We start from the raw sequence: 20,534 nt of genomic DNA, 5'->3' as shown, positions 1-20,534 counted from the left end.
TGAATGTAAGGGACAATCAACCAGGAAATGACGGACTGTAAGTTGCGTCTGACAGGATGAGCACTGCGGTGGACTTTCCCCCAATAATAGGAAGAGATGAGTATAGTGAGTGTGTCCAATTCTGAGTCTTGCCAGTACCACTTCCTCTCGTCTATTTCTTCGGAAGCCAGATAGCCACAGCTTTGGATCTTCTTTTATCTGATAAAGTTTATTGTTAGGGTCACTTTTCCAGGTCTGTGACCATTTATCATAGCAGGCTTTGCGTATGACCGACTTAAAATCAGAGAAAGGAACCTGAGGATGTTGTGAGAGAGCGGGTTGGGGATGTTTAGCGGCAAAGTCAGCACTTTCATTTCCCGGAATGCCTGAATGGCCAGGGATCCAGCAAAAACTGATTGACTGATTGGACACACTGCAAGCGAATAGCTGGGAATGAATCTGTTTCAATATAGGGTGAGAAATGGAGGAATTCTTCCTTATGGCAGAGACAGCACTAAGAGAATCTGTGTAAATTATGGCATATGAGATGGAGAGCTCAATTATCTTACTAAGCGCTAACTTAATAGCATATAATTCAGCTGTGAAGACGCTGCAAGCAAGCGGTAGTGTGGCTGAACTTGTAAATAAAGGAAAAACTGCCGCAGCACCTACCATACTCTCAGTTTTTGAACCATCCGTATAAATTTTACAGGCATGGTTGTCCGTAGCATGAGCTGAATGTAACTGTCTGATATTGCAGGAAGGTATATTTTTCCCCCACTGGAGGAAGTATGTATCTTGAAAGACAGACACATATGTCCAAGGAGCAACAGGTGTAGTTGTGTCTTGGAAAATGTCATTTAAATTGATATTCCAAGTCTGAACAAGTTCTTTGATCCTGAGAGAGGCGGGTCTATTTTCATTTGGTTTGCTCTCGTAGAAGGCATCCCAACGAGTATTATAGAGATACTCCCAACTTGGGTGCGATGGTAGACTCTGGATCTTAGCAGCGTAGTGAAGCAGTAGTGTTTTTCTACGCAGGTGTAATGGGGGATCATGCGCTTCAATATATAGACTTTGGATTGGAGAAGTCCTGAAAGCTCCCAGCGCAGTTCTCAGAGCACTGTGATGGATCATATTTAGCTGTTTTAATGTAGTGCTCCTGGCAGAGTCATACACTGGACAACCATAATCTAGTCGTGAACGGATTAAACTTCTATAGAGATGCAGCAAAGTACACCGATCAGCTCCCCATGACATAGATGAGACAGAACGAAGTATATTCAAATGCCTTAAACAAGTAGTTCTCAAATAAGTGATGTGAGCTTGGAAATTTAGTTTGCGGTCTAATAGTAGTCCAAGAAATTTAACGGTATTAACAAGCGGGATTGGAGTATTGTTTATTTGCAGTTCAGGTTCGGGATGGAGAGTTCGCTTCTTGCAAAAGTGTGTGACAGTGCATTTCTTTTCTGACAGTCTGTAACCGTTCAGTGAAGTCCAGGTTTCTATTTTGGTTATGGCAAGTTGTAGCTGCCGTTCAATGGTATTCATACTTTGAGATTGACAGGAAATGGTAAGGTCATCTGCATACATATACGTTTGTACAGTTTTTGGGATATCTCGTGTCATACTACTAACTCTGATTGAAAACAGTGTTGGACTGAGTATTGATCCCTGTGGGACTCCCTCTTCCTGAATGTGAGATGTAGAGAGGATGTTTTTGTACCAGACTTGAAAAGAGCGCAATTGCAGGAAATTTTGAATTATTTCCGGCAAATGGCCCCGAAGCCCCAGATGGTAAAGGTCCCTAATAATACCATGGCGCCATGTTGTATCAAATGCCTTTTCAAGATCTAAATTGACCATGACTAGATGTTGTTTCATGACAAAGGCATTGCGTATATGAGATTCGGCTTTGATAAGCACGTCCAGTGTTGATCTGTTTTTCCGAAAGCCATATTGTTGTTCTGGAAGAAGATTCTCTGACTCCAGGATGTAGGTGAGTCTAGTATGAACCATCCTTTCGAAAATTTTTCCCATGCAACTCGTAAGAGATATTGGCCTGTAATTTTCAACACAGGAAGGATCTTTTCCTGGTTTTGGTAAGGCGATAACGAACGAATGGCGCCATGAAGAAGGATAGGCATTTTCAGTGAAGATCCGATTATAAAAAATTAATAGAGTTCTCAAGTCTTCATCAAGTAAATGCTTTAGCATAACGTAGTGAACTCCATCTGGTCCTGCAGCGCTATTGGAAGATCTGTTTAATGATTCTTGCAGTTCTATTAATGTAAATGGTTGGTTGTACGACAGTGAGCGGCGCGTGAAGAAGTTGATTTTATACCGTTCTGCACCTGCTTTGATGTTCTGAAAGGCAGACGCATAGGTGGCAGAAGCTGAGATTTTTGCAAATGATTCTGCTAATGCATTTGCAACTTCTTCAGGAGTAGAAATGTCTTTCCCTCTCCAATGAAGTATCGGGGAGGGCAGCCGAGAAAATTTGCCATTTAATGCCTGTATTCTTTTCCAGATGACCCGTGTATCCGTGTCTTTGGTAATGGTTGAGGCAAAAGCAATCCATGAATCCCGTTTCGCTTTCCGCCTAACTTGTCTAGCTTTCGCTTTGAGTCTTTTATAAGAAATTAGGTTACTAGTGGTGGGATACTTGCGGAAATTATTCCAAGCACGGTTTTTTTCCTGTTTGGCAATTAAACAATCTGTATTCCACCAATTATTTCTGTGTTTGTGATAAGGCGTGGATTTTGGAATGGAAGCATTAGCTGCAGTGAGAATCTGATTGGTTATATAAGTATTTACTTTATCAATATGTTGTCTTTGAACATAACATCTGTCTAAGAGTATTTGGGCAGAATATCCTTCCCAATTTGCCTTTTTAAACTGCCAGTTGGATCGTTGAACAGGATTCGGAGTTACTCTTGTTTGTAGTGAGCAAATAATTGGAAAGTGATCACTGTTAAAGGGATCAGTTAATACTGACCATGTCATGATTGGAAAGACAGAGGGTGAACAAATTGATAAGTCGATTGCAGAAACAGATCCTGTTGCTAGGTGTATGTAAGTAGGAGATCCAGAATTTAGTAAATTAAGACCATTATTGTTCATGAATTCCTCCACCAATTTGCCTCTTCTATCCATTGTAGCAGACCCCCACAATGGATGATGTCCATTAAAGTCACCAAAGAGACAAATTGGAGTTGGGAGTTGTGAAATCAGGCTGTCAAGTTCTGAATGAGGAAGTGGTAGAGAGGGTGAAATGTAGATGGAAACAATGGTAACTGAAATACCAACTGCAATACGAGCTGCGACAACTTCTAGAGTGGTTCTCAATTGGATCGGCCTGGATGGAATGTCAGAGTTAACAAGAATAGCTACTCCGCCACGAGCAGCAGAGTTTGAACTCCTGTCTCGTCTATATATCACATAATTTGAGAATTTTGGTGAAATTTCGGGTGACAAGAAAGTTTCCTGTAGGCATACACCTATGGGATTGAATTGAGCTAGTAAATCCCTTAAGTCATCAGAATGACTACTTAGTCCTCTGCAGTTCCATTGTATGATGTTATACATTATTTAGTTTTAGCTGAGGATGATTCGTCTGACTGTTTTTTGTTCGTGGGACATTTTTTCCGGTCTTTTTTTGGGAATGTGGGGCGTCCAAGATCCATGGTGTCATCTGCATGGAGTTCTAGAATGGGCTCCTCATTACGTAGCAGCTCATCTACATCCATATTATTGGTAGGCGCTTCCATTTTTTTTGAGACTGAGTGAGATTTTAATTGTTCTTTTTCAATCGAGACCAATGGGGTATGAGTAGGGATACTGATTGGAGTATTTGTGGCTTCGCTAGTTTTTTTTGGAGGATTATGAGGATTATCTTTTTTAGAGGTTGAAAGTGTAACTTTAAGCCAATTCGCTAGAGAGGTGTTAGGCGGAACTGATACATCCGTTTGAGCTGCAGTAGAAACAAAGTTTCTAGTTCGAGCTGCATAAGAACGACCACTAGGCATGGTCGACATAACTTGTCTACGTGCCTCAGTAAACGTGACTTTATTTTCAATTTTGTATTTTTGTATTTTCTTTCCTGTTATCCATAGCTCACAAGTTTTGGAAAAGGCTGGATGGCTTCCTTTGCAGTTTGGACAAACAGGAGTTTTGACTGAACAATCCGCTTGGGTGTGATCTTTAGAGCCACAGATGGGATATGTGGCTTCCCCGCGACAAGCCTGCTGGGAATGGCCGTATTTCTGACATTTAAAGCAACGAACAGGATTCGGGATGTATGGCCGAATCCGGCAGTTTAAATAACCAGCTTTAATACAGGATGGTAAGTCTGGAGTGCTAAATGTCAGAATGATGGATCTTGTTGGAGTAAGATTTCCATCTTTTTTTGTCATGATCCGTTTTACATTTACTACTTTCTGACTGCTGAGTTCTTGGAGTAGTTCTTCTTCGGAGACTGTAATTAGGTCCCACTCGCTGATGACACCTTTTGATGAATTTAGAGTTTTGTGGGGAGTAATTTCTACTGTCAACCCACCAAATTTTGTTGTTTTTAACAGCCGCTCAGAATGTTTAGAGGTGGCTGTTTCTATCAGAAGGTCTCCGGATTGCAGTCTTTTAACCATTTTTGGTGATCCTGCAATTGACTCCAAGATTTTCTGAATTAAGAATGGTGACAACTTACCCACAGGTTGGACGGACAGGGAATGAATCACCAGGAAGTTTGGGCAATCGTCATGACATTCTGCTTCTCTTCGCAGTCTTTTAGGTTGACTTGAGTCATGGTCAGGGTTGGAATCTTCCGCTCTTGAGCTCAAAGGCTCTAAGTTTGGATAATGATTTTTATCCATGCTTGCTCCTTTTTGCCCTGGGGGTTTGCCTTTACCACCCAGGTTACCGGCCCCGCCACGGGGAGGCAGGAGCAGTGCCGCTTGGTGGCCAAGCGTAGAGTTAGTAAGTTAGTACGGCTAGTTAAATTAAAGAAAAAGGTACTTGCCTTCTTCTGGGCTCTCTTCTTAGTGTTTTTAAGTAAGTAGAGCTACTTAACAGAAAATTTTAATTCTAAGAGAAAAACAAGAAAAACTCTGTCACTTGGAGGAAAAACGCTTTATAAACTCGCAAGAATCGCTTGGCCACGGAAACGCTTGGCACCCGGGGCCACCAGCTCATGCAGTTTGCAAGAAGAGCTTATGTTAAGTTACAAATTTTAATGAATAAGAAGTGGCACTAAAAGAGAGAAATTCAAGGTTATCATATAGCTAAAGCTGTAATGGTCTCAGAGAAATAAGATTTTTCCAGGAGTACCTTGTCCTTTCATCTGTTTTTGCAGCTAAGTAAGATTTAAACCATTGAGATCATAAAGACCACTGCAATGGTCCTAATTCTCCAAGAAGAATAAACATGATACTGCAACGAGTTGCCTTCATAATTGCACTACTTCAAAACAGATGGCTTTGCCAAAAATTTTATTTGCCATTTGTTAAGATGTAACTGCTATGACTTCTTTCAGGACTAAATGATCCCACATCGGAAGCAAGTAGTCTCTAATCAAAAAACCGATAGCTTTAGCTATATTACAACTTTGAAAACTGATTTCATATGTGCACAGCAGCTCACATCAAACAACTTCTACTTAACTTGTTTTTTTTAAAGAATTTGTTCGATATGAGCAACTTGCATGGAACTGTTTTGTTGGCATGTTTGCACTAGGGACCAGTCAGTCCTGAAAGTGACTTTAATAGCAGACTCATCTTTTAAAGATGAGTCTGCTATTAAAGTGGCCAATTAACCTTTTGGCAAGGCCTATCTGTTTGAAAGTAGTGCTGGTCATGTTTTGCAACACTGGGGAAACTCATTGTAAAGGCAAGTTTGTTTGGCAAAGGTAAAGAAAGCCAACACACAAGAACCACAGGAAACTTCAGTAAACTTATACTGGGCAAACTTGTTTCCGGCTACAGCATTTTCTCCCTGCATTTTCGTTAAACAGATGGTGCGTGTTATCGGTAGTGGCAGTAGAAGTCAACAAAGATGTATTGATTAGTTTTTTCTCATTATTAAAAGCAGATTATTTGAGTTCATGAGTGCAATGCTTTCGTGGCTGAAATTTACTTACAGGTACACCCTCCAGATTGCCTCAGTCTTATGATGTTAATTCTCCCTTCCCGCTGTTTTAAAATAGGAAAACGACTTCTACACATAATTAGTGTTATCGGCTTTCTTTACCTTAGCCGTTTGTTTTATTATGAGAATTATGACAATTGCATTATTTATGCAGTTTAAATCTTTTTTTATTATTATTAAAATCATTTTACTGAAAACCAGTAAATGTGGTATGCATGCTTTCATGGCCATTCAGCAAGGAGAATGATAGACAGTTTTTCTGATCTATATAATCTTCATTCATAGAACTTATCTAGGTCAATTGTTAGCCTGTTGACAAGCTGAACTGTGCTTCCTGGAAACATGCTACTTAGATGAGCTAGGTTCTGTAGCCCAGCTAGACAATCTACAGGTAGTTGGTTAACCTGGTTATGTCCTGCTATCCTAGGTATCATGACAATATCATTGATTCTGGACACATCAATGCATTTGGTTATAAGTTTTGCTATTGTTTGGTTATTTTGAGCTACAATCTGGTGTTTCAAAAAGCCTAACTTCTAGATTAGAGTACAGTACGATCCAGAAATGCTGTTCTGTTTCCCACTTATTCTTACTGGCCACAAAAACAGTTTAGACAAAACAGTCCTGCAAGAATCTTATAAAGAGAGAGAGAAAAATTACCCTTTTTTGCATGCATTCTTAAAGACAAATGCAATCATTAACATGAGTGCCAGATTGCTTTCTTAATATTTCTGGATTTTAAAATGTTGATTTTTTTTTGTACTACGTGCCATAAAGAATTCCAAATTTCACAGAATTTACTGCATTAAGATTTGCATTATCTAAAAAGTGTTATGAAATAAAAATTTTAATGTTTTCAAGTGCCTTCCATTATGCAAATTTAACTTTATACAGTCAAAGCTCTATATAACAACCTTGTGGAGAATAAGAAAAATGGTCGTTATATCGATTGTTCATAAAAATCAACAACAAAACAAGTCAAAGCTTGAAATTTTAATGTAATATGACTAATACAATATAGCATAATCTTATAATATGCACTACAGTATTAAATGAAGAAATTATGACTGTAGAATGCAGTAAGGTTACAATTAAATTGTAAATTTCACTACATAGGCTGCATACCAATTAACATAGACTTGTTATTTCTGAGAGGATCCTCACTGGTTTAGCACCACTGGTGCAGATTTAATCCTTATAAATAATTTATAAAAGAAATATAAAGATGCAGTACAAAGAGAATGAACCCAAGGTCATTGCCAGATATAGTCTATTTTAGAAGTAAAGTAGACAAAAAGGAAAAGAGTAAAATGCTGTTTTTATAATAAGAGAAATGATACTGAAAAGCATTATAATAATAGAAAGCTCAAATAACTGAAAGTTGATGAAGACAACTATTGATCTCTTTAAGGCTAATTAGATAATATACCAAGAATCCTTCACTCACAAAACAGATTACAGGGACTCCCCGACTTACGTAATACTCGACTTACGGAAATTTGACTTTACATAAGTTTTTACAGGCCGGTGCAATCTTAAAAAAAATCGTGGAAAATTATTTTGCATCCCGTAGGAATAAATGGAAGTATCATGAAAATATCGTAATGTAAACCCAATAACACTTTTTTTTTGGTAATTCGTTCCAAGTCCTTGGAAGTTGAAAATTTTGCTATATTACTGAGCTATTTATTTCTCTAAAAGGTCATATTTATAATGGAAATTGCACTACCCTTTCATCGTTATCATACGTTTCCCTTAAAAATCATTTTGAATGATTTTGTGATATTTTTCTAAAGCACTTTTCTGTAGATCATGCCCAAAACACAATAAAAACAATTTGCACTTTCCGGTTTATTGGGCTTTTCTGTTAGTGAATATAATTATAAATGGGTAGTAAACTCGATCTTATTGCATTTGTGATAATCCCGATAACTGGAATTCTGTGGGTGTTTACCCTATTATGGTGAAATTTGTTCCCCTTCACTGAAATCTTCAATCATATAAAAAAACAAATTTTCAGAAACTTCTCATCATTCCTATTTATGTATTACAATGATGAAGGGAAAGCGACCAATGAAAAGTGCAACAGGTTGTATTGCCATGAAATGAACAAAATTAATTTAGAAATGAAGATGAAAATGATTAAGAAGTACGAAGCAGGACAAAGTTTGTCATCTATTGCAAGGAAATTAGAGCTCGCTGATTCAACTGTGAATACTACTTTAAAGGACAGTGCATGTATAAAAGAACATGGCAAAGGATCAGCAGTGATCACAAAACAGCGTTCAGGTACTATACCGAAGATGGAACAGCTATTAATAATATGGATGGAAAATCAGATTCAGAAGCGAGTGCCCCTGAGTATAATGACCATTCAAGCAAAAGCAACAAGTATTTATAAAGATATAAGGATAAGTATGGCAAACCCCAACCCAAGTTTGTGACAAGCAACGGGTGGTTTAATAGGTTCAAGCATTGGCTGGTTTCCACAACGTTAAAGTATGCAGTGAAGTCACCAGTGCCAATTCTGCAGCTGCAAAGAAATTTTGTGATGTGTTGGAAAAAATTATTGATGAAGGTGGCAATTCAATGAAGCAAGTTTTTAACGTTCACGAGACTGCTCTGTATTGCAAAAAAATGCCGCAGCAGACATACATTGTCAAAAGATAGGGCCACGCTCTTGCCTGGGGCTAATGCAGCGGGAGATTACAAATTAAAAACACTGCTTGTGTACTGTTCTAGAAATCCTCGTGCATTTAAGGGCATCAATAAAGCCACCCTACCTGTGCATTTCCAATCGAACCAGACAACATGGATAACAATATCTCTCTCTGATTAGTTTAAATTCTGCTTCATTCCCGAGGTGGAAAAATATTGTAAAGACAACAATGTTCCTTTCAAGATTTTGCTTCTATTAGATAATGCTCCTGAACATCTTACACATCTAGATGATTTCAATTCGAAGGCGACAGTCATATTTCTATTGCCAAGCACGACTTCACTCATCCAACTTGTGGATTGGGGTGTTATTTCGAATTTAAAAGTATACTATTTATGCACAACATTTGCTTGGGCATTGTTTGCAGTAGAAAATGAGAAAAATTTTACATTAAGAGACTTTTGGAAATCTTACAATATTTACCACGCCATCTTAAACATTAATAAGGCCTGGGCAGAAATTACTAACAGTTGTTTAAATGGCATATGGAAGAAAATATGACCACAGCATGTAAAAAGCTTTGAAAGATTTTCAAAAGATGATCATATGAAGAGGTTACAGATAAGATTGTAAAGGTTGCAGAGCTACTTCAGTTGGAGGTTAATGCCAAAGACGTGGAGGAATTAATAGAAGAAGAGAAGGAATTATCTAACGACTTATTGACTTGCAGGCAGCGATAGTGAAAGAAGAAAATGATGAAGCAGCTCAAGATGAACTAAATGACAAGCCGAGACGCTTCATCACCAGAGAGAGAGATGGCAAGGCATTTCGTGAAATTACACCAGCAATGGTGAGGTTTGAGAAGATGGATCCTGACAGCAAACAATTCTTAAAAGGTAACAGAAATCTATGATGAAAAGAAAAAAGCCACCATCCAGTCATCCATTAACATGTTCTTTCGTAAGGTTGAGTGGCTGACCCCTTCTAAATCTCTACAGCCCTCAACCTCTGCAGTGGCATACTTATTAGCTGAAGATGTTGATTCTAGCAACAATGCTCAAGAGGTAAAACTTACTGATGTTATGCCTGTCACCTCTCTTTTTTTGTAATTTTATAATTTTGAAATTTTTTTTTTTAAATTGCATGCTTTTGTAATTTTTCCTGTGCACGAGATAAAAAATTGAATAAATACAATAAATATTTCTATTTACATGTTCATCGAACATTTCTTTTTTGATTTGATCAATTCAGCGAGTGCTGCACAAGCACAAGGGAAATTCCAGCTTATGTAGCGTTCTGCGGAATGCAACCCTTATGTAAGTCAGGGAGTTCCTGTATCTGGTGGTGACCTCAAGCTCATTCTCATGGTGGTATAACTACAAGACAAAGAATACTTACATTGGGGCTATGGTGTTTGGTAAAATTTTTACCGTCAATAAATTCAATGTAATCATTATAGAAAACCAGAGGTCCACACATGAGAGACTGGAAGTGGAAGATATAACTGAAGAACTCCAACATAGTAGGATTTCGCCTATAAAAAATAATATTTCTAACATCTTTCAGTGAATGAAGATATTTAATTTATTTTTAAAATATTTATACTGCTGATTAATTAGGTAGAATTATCCACGTGTCATATTGTCTGGCTCAAATTAAGAGAAAATATAAGCATAAAGTGTTGGCTAAAATATTCAATGCAACGCTCTTCAGCAAAACATGATTCTATCTACCATTTTTTCACTTCAACTCCATGTATTATTAGGCTTTTTGTACACTGACAGGGCTAGTTAGTACTTTTTTTTTGTTGGTGAAAAAACAGTTGCATAATGAAAGAGCTGCTGTTTCATTAAATAATCTAAATAATCATGTAACTACCATAAATACACTCTCCAGTTAGGACATTAAGAACACACCCATGTTTTAGCAATCACTTTCTTCCTCACCTGGTGGCACACGTATCATGGTGGAAACTGATGTGATCTGGCAAACTTAAAAGGATGTTTGTTGGGTACCAGTTGAATGGTGGCAGTATTACAGAAACTGAATCATGCAGACTGTTATGGAGTACTGTAGTTAAGGTGTTCCGAGAGTGGACAGAGTAGCCACCAGGCCAATGATGGGCACCCATGCTTCATTAACAGTCATGGTGAATGTAGGCTATATTGCCTTGTGCAGAAAATAGTGAAACAGCTGATCACGGACTTTAACCAGGGAATGGGCAGAAATGTTTCCAACACCATGATTCAGAGAACCCTCTTCTATATGGGCCTTAAGAGTAAGCACAGGGTCAAGGTACTTCTGTTTATGGCAAATAATGACTAACGTTTATCTGAACCTGCCATTGACAACAGGAAAAGTTGAACGAGACAACAGGAGTATAGACCATCCGACACCAACAGAAGCAATGGCAGTTTAACTGTCTCCCTCTTCTTAAGTTCTCTTCTTCCCCACCTCAGATGCCATACCAGGAGATCCCAAATAACCCAAGAGACTTTCCAGATAGCTAGCAACCTGCCAACCAAACCAAATTCAATTAACATTCAATCCTCCACCATCACACACAACGATCTTTGTATATTGTATTCAAAACTGACAGCCCAGAACCAGTCAACATAATGCAGCTTGTTCTTAAATGAAATGGAGATTAACTGTCCAGGTCTCGCAGATGTTCAACACAGGTATAGACCAATCACAATCTTCCTCCTACTTCTATGTTTGTTGCTGCTGCTGCCATCAAGTCACTCTCTGAAGGCAAATAAGTTGCATGCATCCGGACTCATTTGAAGTCTTTAGCTTCCTTAGACTAAAAGCTGCTGTGGTAACACTTTGGCTGTAAGATATTCTAATTGCCCACATCACCAGCACAACAACTTCTTGCTGAGTTTATTCTATTTTCCTTGTTTTATTTCAGCCTTATTCACTGTTTCATATATAGTTTGTGCTATTGTTCAGCTTATACTTAAAATAGCAGAAAATGCCATTCAATAATTTTGACTTCAAATTTATTTATTTATTTATTTTTTTTTGTTGAAAAGTAGTGTTCTGTCTTCCATGCCTCAAAAAAATATCCACTAAAATGTAATCACACGTATACTATAATGCCTGCCATCCACATATCAGAAATAGGTATACAAGTAATTGTGCATTCAAACTAGAAGTAAGCAGATTGATGAAATACAGATGGGTACACTGAGATTACCAACTTTCAACAGGGTGTCATTGTAGGATGCTGTATTAGCAAATGATCTATTCATGCCAATGCTGAAAAACTACAACACCCTAAGATCAATGCTAGCTGATTTATTCATCAAATGGAAATGTCATGGTACTACTACAGCCAAAATGCTGTTCAGACAGACTGCAGAAAAGAGACCAATAGGTACTCAGAATAATGATTTGTGGATCCTGTCAGTCTTCAACAAATACTGTAAACCAGGAGTGCAGGGAGATCACAGTAACTGATATCAGTATAAGGGAACTGTATAGCATCAGATTTTCAGGAGCTGAAGCACGCAAACAAAACATCACAGCAAGAAACCTCAACTTTACTGTTGTAAAACTCATAATAATTGGTCACTGGAACACTAAATTATGGGATGATGAATCATCATACGTGTTGCAGATGTTATGGCTATGTTTAGATCTGGGAAATGCCTGCAGTACATTATTTACCAAAGTGTGTAATCGAAAATTAAAGTTTAGCAGAGATGCTGTGATCATCTGGGGATGTTTCTCATGGTTTCCATTCCTTGCATAATGAACGTCATGCTTTTTTGATATTGTGGACACTTCTTTTCCAACATCATGCCAACAGTATGAATGGTTATTTTCTATTCCAGCACAACAATGCACCATGTCACTGCACAGCTTGTGATGACTATTTGGGAATATAAAAGCTTCACTAGCCTGCCAAAACCTCATCCCCAATAAACCCTTTTTGGTTGAACTTGAATGTCAGTTTCTGGCCAGTTCAACATGCTCACAATCAGCAGCTGTGGTGATGATGTAATGGATCAAAATACCACCTTTCTGTTATCAAAAATTTATTCAGAGTACCAATAAGGATATAGTGCGTAATTAAGGACAAAGGCACACTGTAAACTGACACATTATTAACCCATAACCACGAGTGTCAGTATTTTTCTGTTTCTGACACATGCACTGGGGTTAAAAGTTATCCCATTTATAACTTTAAAAATCAATAAGAAATAATTTCAAAATTGCTCACTTTTTGATGCTACCTTCATTTTTAGTTTTTTAACATCAAAAACATATATTTAATGATATTTGAAAACAAAACACCTCTGCAGTGCTTTAGACATGTTTTTTCATCTCTCTTATTATCCTTGATTTAGTTGAACCCATGCACTTCAACAACTGGATGCCATACCAGCCAGGCTCTTCCATGATACAAAGCCAGAGATTATAGCAACCAGATGCACTGCCATACAGTGTTAAGAATAAACATTTTAATAATTAGATGCAAGGGATGTTGTTAATTTTAAATTCATTTTTTCAGCATGTTCATATAATTACTGATTAATTAAGAAATGGAGGAATTGCACAATTGATGCACAATTTTATGAGTGGTTCATTCTTAAATTTCTCATAGGAAACACCTAGTGCTAATTTTCACATGTTCAAAATTAACAAAATAATTAGTTAAGAAACAATGTATTGAGCCTTTGCTGCTTTGTTATCTATAAAATATAATTATTGAGAATAGGCTTTAATTGATTCTAAATTTTTCTTGTTACAATAACTATTTGCCATTGAAAATTAGAGTTCTGTAATTTTCAATGGCAAAATCCAAGAAAACACTTCTGTTGGAAAGTATTGCAAGTTTCAACTGTGTGAAATGAGTAGACAAAAAACATGATATTGCTGAGTTCACATGGGTCTCTGAGACCCTATTCACTGAAACCAGGGTTAAATATTGTATCAATAAAAGGTTATTTTAAAATATGATGGTATCTTATTACTTTTGACAGTGTTATGTACACAGAAAATATATAAATATCACAGCAAAACTGGATTAAGGAGGACACATTCAGAAATGCACTACTCATTCTTACCTTACAGCATGCCTCCTTTGTTCTGGTGTAAGCTTTTCATTATCCCGCAGCAATCCATCATGGAGACTAAACACAAGGCTGGTAACCTTCTGTGTAGTGATCATCATTGGACTTTTAAAAGTAAATATCAATATCATTATAAGTTCATAAGGATGTTTATAAAAATAATATTTACAATAAAGCCTACCTTTAACAACCACAGCCAAATCATAAGACTTTAAAGAACATAAATACTCATTTTAAGTGGCTTATGAAAATGATGCACAATTTTACGAGTGGTTAATTCTTAAATTTCTCATAGGAAACACCTAGTTTTTATAAAGTGCTAATTTTCACATGTTCAAAAGCAAAAATCAACTGCTTTAAGTCTGACAAATAAAAAGTCAGATAAGAAAAGAAACAAGTCACCCCAAACCAAGTTTGGGGTTTGTGTTTTACAAATAGATTAAATAGGCTTAGCGGCATTCGTTGGCTTATTTTTCAAATTTGATTAGTGATTTTGTAAGTTACAACTCACTACTCGTACTGCTATCGTATCGGTATTTTTGGTGGGAATATTGTAGCCTAACCAGTAGAACAGAAGAATAGTAGGGTTTAAATTGTAATAAATAAGTATTTTGAAGGTTTTAATCACTTTTTTTGGGCATATATATCTTTTGTATTTTATTGGATTTTAGATTAGTTAACGATTAGTTACAAAAAGAACCACTTCCCATATCACCTGTCTATTCCTTCTACCAATCTGTTTAGTTCTTCCTCGAAATTATTCAGAATTACCCACCTCTACAACATGATGTGGAAGTCTGTTCCAACAATTGACCACCAGCAGGCACATCCAACCTGCAATCTCTCCCTCCTCAGTTTGAATGTATGCCCCCATGTGCATAGTCAGGACAAAAGGAAGAATTCAAAAAACATTGAGCTTACTCAATCTATTTAAAACCTTAAACATCTGAATCAGATTTCCTTACAGTTTACAGAAATGAAGCCTCTCCTGTTAAGAATATCCTTTCTTTCCTCTCACTAATCTTGTTGCTCTCTCTCTCTTCTCTACTCTTGTTCTAGCAGATTCATGTCTTTCCTAAAATGAGGCCTCCAGAAGTGTTATGCAGTAATCAAGATGTGGCCTGACCATTGACTTATGAGATAATCATCTCCTTATCCCTGCTAGCAAAGTTCCAGTATATCACTGACATAACCCCATGTGCTGTCCTGGTAGCCAGTCTACACTGCTCAGAGAACTTCATATCTGAACATCAGACTGCAAGTGGGCAATTGATATCAAGTTAGGTCTTTTTCATTCTCCACTACCCTAAGTTTGGTACCACACAGTAAGTTAATCTGGGATTACTGCTCCCCATATAAAGTACCTTGCATTTGTCAATATTAAGCTTCAAATGACACTTCTCAGTCCATCTGCCTAATTTGTCTAGATGTTGTTGCAGTAGCATACTCTGATTACTATAAATAACTACCCTACCAACCTTTACATGCCCTGCAAACTTAAACATTAAGCCTGATATGCTTTCATCAATATCATTAATAAATATAAAAAACAACAATGGGCACAGCATTGAACTCTGGAGGACTCCAGTAATAATATTAGTCCAAAAAGAGCAGTGCTCATTGATAACCACTCAACACCTTCTCCCACTCATAACCATCCCTTTATCTATAGCAGTAACCTACCTTTAATGCCACACTACTCCAATACGTATAGCAGTCTTTTATGTGCAACGGTACCAAAAACTTTTATGAAATTAAGTATATGATGTCAAAATTATTTTTCTTTGCATCTTTTTCCTTTGTTATTGTGTCATAGTATCCAATCAGATTGGTCAGACAATGCTATGACAGCAGTATAGCTGCCTGTCTAGATGGTTCTGCATTATTTCTTTAACCAATGACTCCATTATTTTACCTAGAACAGAAGCCATGCTAACAGGTCTGTAATTACTCATGTCCCCATTTGATTCCTCTTTGTGAACTGGGGATAAGCAGCAGTTATTCGAAATTTTAGACCATTCCGTATATTCTACTTAATATCAAGATCCTTTTAGGTTGATTTTTTTATCCAACATACTATCCATAAGAAGAACATAAAATATTGTTCAGAAACAGAAATTAATACTTGGGCTATATTTAGCAGTGCTGAGAAATTCATGCCACAATACATTCAATGTTTCCACCAGATATCAATAATGTGTTGTAGCTGAAGTGAGAACTTGCATGTTCCATCGTTTCCTCCAACATAGAAAAAATTATCTTCAATCACTTCACAGGAATTGTTCAAGAATTCTTCGGCAACACACTTTGAGATAACCCCAGAGAGAGAGAAATTACATGGATTTAAATCAGATTACATTGGAAACTATGCCGTCCTTTGCTGTCCTCAGGATAGTTGTTAGAAATCACCACATTGTCAAAATTTTCATCCAGGAACTCCAGGACTCAGCTGTAGAGTACTTAGTATTGCCAAACAAATCTCCAAACCTTTCTCTGCATAGTAAGGATGTTGCTGGAAAGAAATATTTGAACTGCAAAGAAAAGAAACAGCATGATAAACAAAAAAAAAATCACCCTGTGGTATGTTTCATTAAAATACAGATGGCTTGTAATACATACTTTGTTCCCGTTTCTCAAAAACCACTATATAATACATATGTTGTTCCTGTTTCATCAATTTTCGACATTATTTTGAGATTGCAGAGATATTTTTTTTTTTTTGGTTAAAATTGTACATGGTCCTGTACATACAAAATTCTCCTGCCAGATAACTCTAAATGTCATATCAGTCAAAATCACATTTAAAAAATATTTATTCAATGAATGTTCAGAAGTTTGCAGTCATTATAAATGAGTTATGAATCTTACTGGTCTGTAAAGATGCCCTGAGTTTATACAGCATAATTTTATAAATTTTCCATATTTTTGAGCCATATGGAAAATTATAAAATTATTTTATAATTTTCCATATTTTTTGAGTTTTTTGATAGACTTGCTACTTTAACTTTGTTAAAGTAGCAAGTCTATCAAAACTTGCTACTTTAGCTACTTTTCATTTCACTTGCTACTTTAACAAAGTAGCAAGTGAAATGAAAAGCTGAATGAATATACTTTTAACTCATTATTAGTATTATGTAAGTTATTAACTACCAGAATAAGTTCCATCCAACTGTTGGGACCAACAACTTGAGGAAATTCAAAGGTCATCTATGTCAGTACCTAAATGAAGGGTGAAACACAACAGTGGTGTCTCCCCTGCTGATACAAGAATGCCTCAGCTACCTTATACCATGTAATTAATATCTCTAAAGAAAGAAATCCTTGAACTTGCTTAGGCTTGCTTCATATATCCCCCATAATGCATCCTTAAGGTCAAAAGCTCTGAATTTCTTGGAGGCCACACTACAGGAACTAGAAAATCCACTGATTCAAGATAAATCTGTTGACCATTAAAGATTTCATCGAGGAATTCACAAGGTTAGTTCTAATCCTGCTAGAATATCTCTCTATTACACAAAATCATTTTAAACCCTGTGTTTAATATGGATCAATAAAAAACAGGGTTTACAGTGGTTTTGTGCATGTGTGCATGATAAAAAATTTTATTTTTAATGCCAGTCGTCAAATACTAATTTAATATACAAATATTTTATGAATTTTTATCCATCTTTTAATTTCAAACTAATATACATTTTATAAACTAATATACAAAATAATAATAATATGAACTATTAATTATTTTATGGAAACCCAAAACTTGAAAGGTGTTAGAATTATAATACTCGGTACCATACACTGGTTGAGGCTTGAGAAGTCAGTAAGATAAATGTTGACAGACTAATTTCTGTTAGAATGCAGTTAAGCTGGAGTTCTGATGAATAACGTGCAACTACATGACTTGCTGTTTGTATTGTTGAGTAGGAGACGTACTCAGCTTTGACTGGAAAAGAAGTGTGGGTTTTTTGATAGACTTTCATTTTAGTTAAAAATGACTATGTTAGTTCACGCCACTAATTCGGGACGGATTAAAAAAAAAAGTGTGGGGTTTTTAATAGACTTTCATTTTAATGAAAAAGGAGAGGTAGTTTAAGCCACTAATTCAGGATGGATTCGAGCAAAATAAGTGTGGGCTTTTTAATAGACTTTCATTTTTGGCTAGTGAAAAAAGGGTAGGTTAGTTTACATCACTAATTTGAGATGGATTCAAGAAAAATAAGTGTGGGTTTTTTTGGGAGAGTAAGATTCACACATACAAACAAACAAACAAAAAAAAAAAAAAAAATCCTAAGAAATTTTAGCGTTTTTTTTTTTTTTTTTTTTTTTTCTTTTCACACACAATATTTCTACTGTTCATTCAGTAGATATCACTAGCTGTCCATTTTCTATAATTACAGTTTGCTTCAGTGTACAGTATCACTGATAGATTGACTTCAGCCCAGAGAAGAGGAAACATTGTGATAAACCTTATCAAACAACATATGAAAGCTTAGTGTCATGCTTATGACACTAAGTCATATTAGTGTCAAGCTTAGCACATGAAAGCTTAGTCGTGAAAGCTCAGTGGAGAGGAAAGTGGCATGTGAGATGTGGCTTGTTTCTGCCAATCACTGTTGGTGCCACTCCTCGCCTTTGCTAAAAGTAAGTCACGTAGTTTCACATTCAGTTGTCAGGACTGCTGACTTAAATGCATTTTCACCCAATTTCTCTGAATTGCAATTTTTGTAATTCAATGAAGTCTGTATGTCCAACATACAGATTGAATGGCTATATGTGATTCATTATTGTGTCAGATGGGGCTCAAATGCATTGGAAACAGTTAAATAATTTAATGAAGTATCTCTGGGCTGAAGTCAATCTATCTACACCATTTGATGAACAGTGAAACTGTACACTGAAGCAAACTGTAATTATATAAAATGGACAGCTAGTGATATCATCAACTGAACGAACAGTAGAAATATTATAGTGTGTGAAAAGAAGAAGAAAAAAATGCTAACATTTTTTAGGATTTTTTTTCTTTTTTTGTATGTGCGAATCTTACTCTCCCAAAAAAACCCACACTTCTTTTTCTTGAATCCATCTCAAATTAGTGGTGTAAACTAACCTACCCTTTTTTCACTACCCAAAAATGGTAGGGCAGCTATATTTAAATGGCACAAGCAATTCAGTGAAGGCCTTGAGTCTGTTGCAGATGACCCAAGACTTAGTCAGCCTTCCTCCTTAACTCCTGAGCAAATCACAAAAGTCCAAGAAATCTTGGATGAAGATAGGCAAATTACACTTCATGATATAGCTGTTAGGATGTCCATTTCATATGGTAGTTTACACAAAATAGTGAAAGATCACCTGAAAATGTTGCAAATCCGTGTCCGCTAGATTCCACACATTGACTCCAGAACAAAAACTGCAAATATTAGACTTGCGCAAAGAAATGCTTGATCATTTTGAAACACAGGGGTCAAAACTTCTTAAATCAAATAGTGACTTGAAAAAAAAAAAACTTGGATTTTTCACTATGATCCAGAGAAAGAACAACAGTCGAGTGAGTGGAAGTATTCTGATCCACCAGGATCTAAGCAATTTCAAGCTTCCCGTTCAGCTGACAAACAAATGGTTCTTGTGTTTACTGACATAAAAGGCATTCTTGTTACACATTTTGTGCCTCGTGGAACGACTGTGAATAAGGAAGCATACTCTGAGGTTCTCAAATTCACCATGCCATTTGTTAGAAAAGTCAAAACTTTCCAGTATGAAGTGGTTTCTCCTGGCATTGTCTTTTCAAGACAATGTCTTGAAAACATTGGCTGCACAATATTAGCTCTATGGGGCCTGGCATTGTCTTTTCAAGACAATGCCAGGCGCCATAGGGCTCTGCTACTTCCCCCTTATTTACCAGACTTAACCCTGTGTGATTTCTTGTTTCCAAGTCTGAAGAAAGCTCTAAAAGGCAAGCATTTTGTGTCTGACAACGATGCATTTAATGTGTGGGTTCAACGGTGGAAAAAGTGTGTAAAGTTCAAGGGAGAGTATTTTGAGAAGAAAAAATCCACAAAAGATTCATATCATGACAATTAAGATAAGATCTTGCACCAATCAGCAAATTAAATTATCACCCCTTGTACATGTAAAGGAAGGATGTCCCAGAGAACAGAAGTAGAAGCAGTAAATGAGGAACAGGAAAATGTTTAACATATGGAATATGCTGTCTAGTTGAGGCATGTGTTCAGACTGGTTTGGAACAGAGCAGTGGAATTATAGATGCTGATTCAGAAGAATCGTGCCCATATAATTAACTGTAAGAAAATGTATGAAGCAGATGATGAACATCTACAAACCAGAGTAGAGACTTTATAAGAGGTGGGTCACAGATTAGCCTGGTTTGGTGAGATAGACACTGTTACTCATCAGTGTTGTGCATGTGTGATGAAAAGTGACATATTCTGATTGAATAATTTAATACTTTGAATGTTATACAATTTTATTGATAACTGAATAATTGAATTTTAAAAGCTAGCATAGAAGACAGCTGAATTTCAACCTTTTTCTGTCAGATGGTAATAGATAATAGTGGATGAGGGTCAAAAAAAAAAAAAAAAATAAGAAAAAGTGATATAAATTATAAAACAGCACAACATTTACAAGTGATGAAAGCATTTTTAAGTGGCAAAGTA

At 36.5% G+C, this 20,534-nt stretch overlaps 1 protein-coding gene across 1 annotated transcript in view; it reads right to left on the bottom strand.

Annotated features, from left to right (window-relative positions):
- The window catches only part of oys (lysophospholipid acyltransferase 6), a 284,099-nt gene that overhangs the window by 163,287 nt on the left and 100,278 nt on the right, over positions 1-20,534 (bottom strand). Inside the window, exons 5-6 of the mRNA XM_090376225.1 lie at positions 13,858-13,968; positions 10,178-10,313 (exon numbers count right to left, since the gene is read on the bottom strand). Coding sequence (XP_090232351.1) covers positions 10,178-10,313; positions 13,858-13,968 — 247 coding nt within the window. The remainder of the gene's footprint in view (positions 1-10,177; positions 10,314-13,857; positions 13,969-20,534) is intronic.

Source organism: Mastigoproctus giganteus, chromosome 6, assembly GCF_048544385.1.
Source record: "Mastigoproctus giganteus isolate SK-2022 chromosome 6, ASM4854438v1, whole genome shotgun sequence".
Taxonomy (NCBI): Eukaryota; Metazoa; Arthropoda; class Arachnida; order Uropygi; family Thelyphonidae; genus Mastigoproctus; species Mastigoproctus giganteus.
This window is presented reverse-complemented; position numbering and strand designations above follow the sequence as displayed.